This window comes from Aulostomus chinensis, chromosome 6 (genome assembly GCF_037954235.1).
Source record: "Aulostomus chinensis isolate RoL2024-O1b breed Wild chromosome 6, RoL_Achi_v1.0, whole genome shotgun sequence".
Classification (NCBI taxonomy): Eukaryota; Metazoa; Chordata; class Actinopteri; order Syngnathiformes; family Aulostomidae; genus Aulostomus; species Aulostomus chinensis.
This window is the reverse complement of record NC_141325.1, coordinates 30,969,280-30,977,818: the sequence shown is the minus strand read 5'-3', so window position 1 is coordinate 30,977,818 and position 8,539 is coordinate 30,969,280. Positions and strand designations below refer to the sequence as shown.

Genomic DNA, 8,539 nt, shown 5'->3' with positions numbered 1-8,539 from the left:
GTTTCTATGTGGGTTTCTATCAACAGAGGCAGACAGGAATTCGTCTGCATGCGACAAGGAACAACAACAGAACCACGTCAGAGCAGACGGAACCCGCCCCCCCCCCCCCAACCGAGGGATTCCATCTGGTGTCCTCTGTTTTAACTTTCTTATGTCTCGTCCCTGTACTTCGTCTGTAAGGTCAAGAGCTGGTCTGACCTGGGCCTGGACACTGGGCCTGGACCCTGGGCCTGGACCTCCCACCTCTGTGGTAGACATCCAGTAAAGTGTCCAGCGTCAGTGTCTCTGAGTCCAGCCGGGTTCTGGTGTCTTCATCACACAAAAGTCCTCCCCCTACGAGCCGAGAGTCAACAGATATGAGAGGAGCTCACTCATCCTCACCCTCACTCTCTCCCTCACCCTCAGCCTCACCCTCAGCCTCACCCTGGCCATAGAAGGACAGGCAGAAACAGATCTTCTGCTGCTGAGTCATAATCTTATTCTTCATCCATCCATTTTCTAACCCTCTTCTCTGTTGAGGGTTGCATGGGGGGAGGGGCTACCCTACCCCACCCCACCCCACCCCACCCCACCCCAGCTGTCATTGGGTGAGAGGTGGGTTCACCCTGGACGGGTCACCAGTCCATCACAGGGCCATCAGGAGCAGTTAGGGGTTCAGTGTCTTGCTCAAGGACACTTGGACATGGTCACTGGGGGAAATGGGGATGGAACCAGCGACCCTTTGGTTAGGGTTGATTATCAAATGAACTGACTGAGTCACGTGTCTCCTCACCGGGTGGATGAATCCATATAAAACATCACATGACCTCAGAGAACCCCCCCCCCCCCACACACACACACAGTGACATGGCCGATAATCAGCATTATTGATGATTTAGTTGTTTGTCCAGATCTTGTTGTCCTGATCTGCATCAGTGTGGCGGTGAAGTGTTTCCACAGCGGTTACACGTCCATGTTGTCACGTAGCAACCATGACGCTACACAAACACTTCTGGTCACACAAGCATGTAACATGCACATGTCAGAAGCGTGTAGGCCAACCACACACGTGTTTCTACAGGGGAACATAGAAGTAAGACATCACTGGTCCAGACTCTCATTTTCTTCAGGTCTCATTTCCTGACTTCTCCTGGTGCACGTCACATCCTCAAGTACTGGTTCTGATGTCATCACGCAGTACTTTTACTGCTTTACTCATGTGTTGTGTTATAATTGTGTTTGGCTGCAACACAACATGTTTACTCTTTTACTCCAAAAGCATCAACAGACCTTTGTAAAGGCCTCCAAGCCTCCAGAGCTCCTACGACCCCTCCAGGACAGAGTCAGGACTCTACAGGTCCCCTGGTTCTTCGTCTGCTCCTGCATGAATGCGTGTGTGCGTGTTGGACAGAGTAGTTTTGAGTTAACAAGTCCAAACCAGGCTATTGCTAACAGCTAATACCAACATGCTAAAGTGCGAAGTTAATGAAAGAAAAAGAGAGCAGTAATATTCAGGAAATGTATAAGTTTTTATTCTTTTTATTTACAAAATATCTAACAGGAGTAAGTCAGAATTTGTAAAACCATCCTGTTATTGTCAGTCAGTATAAAAAAAAGAGTGTGTTAATGCAACAGGCCACCGGTCCACACGTGAACAAAGTGTAGCGTTGTTGTGTCGGAGCAGCAGGTGGAGCAGCAGCTGCTGCTCCACCTGCTGCTCCACCTGAGCTCTGCTGGTTCCCAGGGCTCAGAGCCCTGCTGCCCTCTAACAGTTCACGCTCAAAGGAAGTCCCTATCGATGAGATAAAAAATATTACGCAACTGAAAAAAAGATCTTCAGAGAGAAGTCACATTTGAGACAATTATATATCTCATAACTTAACTTTGTTTTATTCCATAAAATGGATGATGAAAATTACGTTTTATCTCACTTTTATCCTTTTATTGGCAGGAATTAGCTTCCATACCACAGACCTCAGTAAAATATAAAAGTCAAAGAAATCAAGTTGAGTCATCGCGATGGATCGGGCATGAAATCAGACCATTTTGAACTGGAGGTGATAATCAGCTGCCTGACATGAGAGACCGGATCTCAGGGAACCATTCAACGCTCCTCCTCTGGTGCGAGGCACCACCAGGCACGTGTTTAGGACGACACTAGAACACAAAGATTTCACTAAAATTGGCAACTTGGAGTGAAACACGACGAGTCTAGAACTTGAGACCGGACGTCCGGGAGTAGAGGTATAAAGGTCAGCTCCTGAGCACGGATGAAGCTCCCCAACGACCCAGGATCTCGAGGGATTCAACGACGCGAGGACTCTAGTAGAAGACACCGCCAACAAGAGGATGATGATGCCAGAGAGAACAACCCCCTCGCCAGGACAGTCTCGCCAGACGTGCTCCCCGGGGGAGATGGAGCGGGTCAACCTCGCCTATCTGAAGACCCCCAGTTTAAAGATCCGAGAGTGGCAGGCTTGCAAAATTCTGTGAATATCAGAAATTTGAAACTTTGAAGGGAAATTAACTGGAACAAAGTAGAAATTATTAGGTAACTTATAGCGACTGAGTCTACCATGTCACATCCACATACAGTGACATGCTGTCTTCCCGTGAGCAGATTCGCATCAGAACATTTGGAATACAGATTTTAAAAAGGACATTTTGGACTCATCCGTCTGAGAGTAGAGCTTTAGTCTGCATTCCTCATCAAAGAGAAAAAGAGCAGACTAGAGGCTCTACAAACACTCGCCAACTGAAACAGAGCTGGTCAAATGGATTCAACCAGTCATGTATCGACAACCACCCAACTGGTTTTAGTCCTGGTGGTCAAACACAATGATGTGGCTTCAAAAGCTGCAGCAGCGCCATGCTAATCATCTGTGCCTGTTCTGGAAGAATGTTCAGTGCAGATAATTACACTTAAATTAGCCCAAAGTCTCCCATCTATTCCCATGAAAAGTGTGCAACTTTTTGGGGGGCAAAAAGGGCTAGAAGTTCGCCACATTCAGAAGGAAATGAACAGAAACTTCCCTTCCCTTGTACCCCTCCTCATGACTGAGAAGGAATTAAAAAGAGAAACCAGCAACACTGTGAAACCTCTCGCTACCGCTCGGTGTGCCACGAAGGAAACGCAACCAAGTTCACGCGGATTCAAGTGGAGACGACGATATCATGAGGACAGAGTCGACTGTCTTGCCAGGGAGGTCTGTGATTGAAAGCGTCCCTTTCCAGCAGAGACGGCTACAAACTTAAGGCAGAAAGTGTCCACACAGTAAGACGATACTTAGACCACTAATAGAGAGAACAAGAACGTTCCTGGGAGCCCCAGAGTCAGAGCTCTGGAAGGATCCAGGACTCCAGCAGAAGGCAGGTGCGGTTTGTAGTTCCTCTGTCCGCCAAAAAAGGACAAGTGGGACCGGTTGTAGTTGAGAACCCCTCTGCTGTGGTGTGCTGCACCTTCAGGTGTCACAGACCACCGTTGTAGGCGTAGTCAGCCTTGTTGTGCATGATGAGCTTGTTGTCCACGAAGTAGAAACTGTCTGACCGGGTCTCATAAGGATGTTCCACCATCAGACGAACTGGTAGAGGAAACAGACACACGGATGAAGATGCTGATGATCAGTGAGTCAGGCAACAGGACAGAGAGCAGCGGCGGAGCACAGCAGACTCACTGAGGTCATCTGGGAGCTGCGGAAACTCATAAATGTGTTCACAGGTGTTGCGGCTGTTTGGGATGCAGAAGCCAAAGTCAAAATCAAAGTTCTTGAGTAGGCGTCCCTGGAAGTAATGTCTCTCAATCATCCGAAAGCTGTTGATGGGCCGGTCGCCCACCGTGAACTCCACCCTGCGGTTGGGAAACACAGAAGAAGACAAGCCGAGTTTCCCACGTTATCCAATCGGGCGATTGTTTTCTCAGTCTGTGTACTTACGTTGCACCAACCGTTCTGAGTTTGAGGAACGCTGGTGTAAACTGGTACCTGACAAACCGCCCGGCACTGATGTCCACATCTCCACTCCCCTCCTCGCTCTCCACTGGACCTACGGAAGACAACCAGCTGAGCACCAGGGCCAAGCAGCAGGTGAATGCAGCCGTGCCCTTGCTATCTCTAGAAATGCTCTCACAGACGCTCTCCAACAGACCACCAGCGTGATGTCACCGGCTGCATTCCCACCCAAGGATGTTTGTGCACATTTTCATTTTGCACAAAAAAAACTTGGAAACACGGAAAACTCTAACATCTCTAAATAGTTCAACAAAGTTTTGACATTTGAGGGAGACAGAAAAGTTGATGTATCAATAAAAGATGTAAATAAATGATGAGGAAGTTTATGTGAACGTTTGCGCTTTGACGCCACCTACAGCTCACCTCCACCAACACACACTCCATATTCACACAACTAGTTGATGGAAATATGCTTCCATGCCACATTTTATTTTGCCAAATGTCCAAAAAAAAATCAGTTAAAACCTGCAACACCATTGAAGGGACACCTGACTACTGTCATTTGGTCTGATAGCATTGGGAAAATCTAGGAGAGTCAAAAGATATCGATCCACTTTCAAGTTAGCAGAGAGCTAACAGGACCTGGAAGACAGTGGAGGACAAAGAGGACATAAAGAGAAGAGGTGAGAGTTCCACATCCAGAGGCTCTCATGCCTGGTGATCCTGTCGCTCCCTGCAATAATCCGACTGCCCAGATGTTCATCGCATCGCTCTGCTCCTCCGAGGAGCTGCGCCACTGAACCTAATTCCTGCTTTACCATCATTGGCGGCACATTAGCGAACTACAGCCACTGGGCATCGCTCACCACAGTTGGGGGGTTTGGCGATCTCAAACAGCACCGTCCCCGTCTCCAGATCTCGGATTTTGAAGCGTGTGAAGTCGATGTTGTAGACATTATCTTCAGGTTTGCAAAGATAGTCTGAAAGGTGAAACAGGAGCAGAAGTTACCACACAAACCAAACTGGAGATTTGCTAGCAGACTTGATTTCATGGCTTCAGTGTGGTTCTGATGCTGCTGCTGACAGAACCAGGACGCCACTCCTAAACAGCCAGGCCTCCAGGATGTTTTCAGGCTCCTGTGTGTTGCAGCGCTGGTTAATCTTCAAGCTCCATTACACAACATGATGTGACTGAGGAGGGAAGTATTACCATTGTTGTCTGGTCCGGGAAACGCCAAAGCAAGGGGGGGCATTAAGGATTAGCAGAGACCCTGGGGTTTGACTCACCACTGCAGGGGGCGTTCTTATAGATCCCACTGATTTTCCTGGAATGACACGCCCCTGCATCACTGAAGTACTGCAGTAGGACAGGCATCCACGCTCATGTGAGCGGTGATGGTCCCCGTACACCGGCAGTGTTGGGTTGCCTAAACCTATCCAGTGAAGCTGAAGATGGAGGTGGCAGCCAGGCCTCCCAGGAGAGTCCTGAGGGTTCCGTCCACAGATGTCCCGCAACCATTCTCTCCTTCTTGATTCTGATTCTGAGTATCTGCAGCCTCGTACCACCTAGTGACTTCCTTCGTAAAGGTCAGACAGCTAAATGACCACCTGCTGGTCACAGCTTTTGCAGCCGTGTGATCCGTGGTGACGTCTCCGGGGGCCGAGCAATGGAGCTACTTGTTTCGATCATGTCCTCACGCGTAGGAGTCTTGAGGTCCTGATGGCCTTGTTCCTCCTTGCATCACCTCTTTGACTCCAGGAAGCAGACAGAGCCGGCAATGTACATTTAGCTTGAAGCTCATGGGGACTGACGGCTAACAACAGCCAAACATTTCCACCTCTAATCAAAGTGTTTGTGGAGGCCTGATCTACCGTCAGCATGTTGGTAACATCAGGCTCTGTTAGCTCCAAGTTAAATGCACGTGGCTGGCTCTTCCTGCATTCTGGAGCCACTAAGAAGTGATGGAGGAGGAGAAAACACCTCAGTGAGCTGCAGACTCCCGCCGTGTTATCACCTGTTCAGAGTCCCTCTTTAGTTCTGGGTTTCCTGCTGGAGACGGAACCAGCAGGACTAACGGGTCCGCCCGCTTCTGTCAGACCTGTAAGTTGTTTGTTCCGTGAATGAGTCGCTGCTGACGTGACCCACCGTGAGCCCCTGCACCTGTGTCACAGCTGCGGGGGCCGACGGCTCCGACCACTCGGTTAGCATGCAACGCTGCTAGCATACCACATTAGCTGCTCGGTGCGTGTCTCCCACCGCCGTTACTAATCACCGTCTACGTACCCTCCGTGACAGCCCGGAGACCCAGGACCTGGTCCGGTGAGATCTCCCGGCCCAGCGCGCGGAGCTCATCCTCGGTGACCGTAGGCCACCTCTCCATCTGGCCGCGTCTCGACTTCAGCTTCTTCAACATCCCTCCGCCAGCTTTTCGGTCCCGGTGGTTCGTCTCCGGGCCGGTGTCCGAGTCCGCGTGTCCTTTACTGACTGTCGGTACCGCTTTGTTCCGAGATCCGTTCATACCGGCGGACACCGCGGCCAAACGCGAGGAGTTGCGCTTTCGAATTTGCGGATGTTTGACAAACTGCTTGTTGTTTCAAGATGGCGTCACGCGTGTCTGGGAGACCCGAGCGGGAGGCGGTGATTGGCTGAGGCGGGCGGAGGTTGTCATGGTTACCAGTTGGGCATGAATGATTTGCTAGCCAGGCGTTCCCGGTTCGTCCTGGACTGGGCGGGGTTTCATGTTTGAGGAAAGAATGAACAAAGAAAACAAATCAGGCGCTTCAGCGAGGTCGCAGGATGAGATCGTGTCTGTTTGATGCACGTCATCATTCATCATCACCAAGTTGGGCGTGACTGTGTGTCACGTCACCAACGTGAATCTGCAGCTTGACAACGAGACGGCCCACTGATCCTTTTGTCCAACAACGGAACCAGTAAAGCCAGTCTACTCTTTACATGAGGGGGACTGTTTGTGGAGGGGTGAGTTCACCTGCCCCCCTCCCTCCCGTGTGTCTGTCTGTCTGTCTGTCACACACTAAACTGGGGTACTACTCGGTCGGGTTCATGGGTGTCAGGACCCCGGAGCTGTGATTCCCGCCCCCCCTGAGAGTTGAACAGAAAGAGTTGGTGCTGATTCTCACTCTGACAGGTTCAACTGTTGACCCAGCAGGACTGGACAGTCCGAGACCTGAGCCAGGACCGCTCAGTTCTTGTTGGAGGTCTGGGCGCCGGAGCTCAGGGAGCCGCTGCTCCTTGGGGAGTCAGAACCAGGCGGGTTAGATGAGTGACATGTGGCACTCACACTCCTGCAAGGACCGGGAATCAAAGTTTGAAAAGTCTGATGAGACATTCTGGCTGCTCCTGGCTGCGATCAGAGTGCTGCGCAGCGCAACGGTGCCATGGCAACACTGCTTCTCAGGTGTCTCACATCAACCTCTGACCCTTTTCGTCAGCATCATCTTCATCGTCATCTACCCCAGGTTAGCTCTAGGCTACCTGCTGCTAGTAATCTCAGCTCACCTTTGATTTGGTTGTTAATGAGGTTCAGGCTGGGCACCACCGCCTCCTCCCGTTCACACGTTTGTTCGACAGCAAATGAAGAATTGTAAAAATTGTAGGCTTATCGGCAACAGTTTTAAGTTTTCATGAGAAACGAAGGCCACTTCGACAAAGGTGCAGCCATTTTTCCAAACTACAAGTCCTAACATGGCATAATCCATGACGGTGAGACGGGCTGAGTACCCGGGGTACCCAGCAGGGCCCGGTTTGTACACGCGTCTGCAGCCTGTTGTGTTGAACCTCTGGAGGGCAGCACTGGGCCTCCTCCGAAGTTGGTCCCGGTGCTAATTGAGCTGATTAGCTCCAGTTTGCTTTGAACTATGCTGTTGTTTGTTCTCCGGGTGAGCGAAATCCCAGGTTGCGGTTCTTGCCAGTGGTAGCAGGTTCTTGCAACTCAGTAACTGGATGTAGAACGCCGGGAGGATTTTCATAGTAAGAGTACACCCATTGTTTGTCAGTGGGAGGCTTCGTTTCGTGACACTGACAGGAAGTGACCATTCCAACCTCAGCTCCGGTTCGCCACCAGAGGATCCTGGGTAATGTGTACTTGGATGCTGCGTCCAGCAGACAGGAGGGCAGACACTTGATCGTTGAGCTCAGTTTTATTAACTCATAGCACCGTTTCTCATTTTGGCACAGCTTTTCTTAGTGTACAGTTTACATTTCTCTTTTGTAAATATTTGGTGTTTTCTATTTTTATACTATTTTGAATACTATTTTTTTTATACTTTATTACTGGTATTTTTGAGTGGACAGCAAAGTAAGAATTCCATTGTACAGGGGAACATGTTTCTTTACTGTGCATATGATAATAAAGACTTTGATTTGATTAATGAAATTTGCAACAAACAAAAAAAAGATTCTGTGGCGATTATGGAGAACATGTAGTTGTATGTTCATATCTAAGACAACTTTCCGTCTCTATATTTTTATTTGATATTTCTGTATTACATATTTATATTTCGTGTATTATTTTGGATCATGGTGTTGTTAAATGACTCTTTATGTTTGTATTTTAATACATTGCTGAGGTCAATAATGTGCTTTTCTCACC

The 8,539-nt window shown here is 49.4% G+C and overlaps 1 protein-coding gene across 2 annotated transcripts; it reads right to left on the bottom strand.

Annotated features, from left to right (window-relative positions):
* Nucleotides 1-1,705: 1,705 nt before the first annotated feature.
* On the bottom strand, nt 1,706-6,676 carry unc119b (unc-119 lipid binding chaperone B). 2 transcript variants are annotated; one of them, XM_086207549.1, is made up of 5 exons: nt 6,211-6,676; nt 4,793-4,906; nt 3,960-4,020; nt 3,654-3,826; nt 1,706-3,560 (listed from the first exon to the last, which is right to left on the bottom strand). In XM_086207549.1, exons 1-5 carry the CDS (start codon nt 6,443-6,445, stop codon nt 3,448-3,450), a joined length of 696 nt encoding a protein of 231 aa, XP_086063675.1. In that variant the 5' UTR covers nt 6,446-6,676; the 3' UTR covers nt 1,706-3,447. The 2 variants fall into 2 exon arrangements, with proteins under 2 accessions (XP_086063675.1, XP_086063674.1); XM_086207548.1 differs by having other exon boundaries at nt 3,912-4,020; nt 6,211-6,671.
* Nucleotides 6,677-8,539: the final 1,863 nt, after the last annotated feature.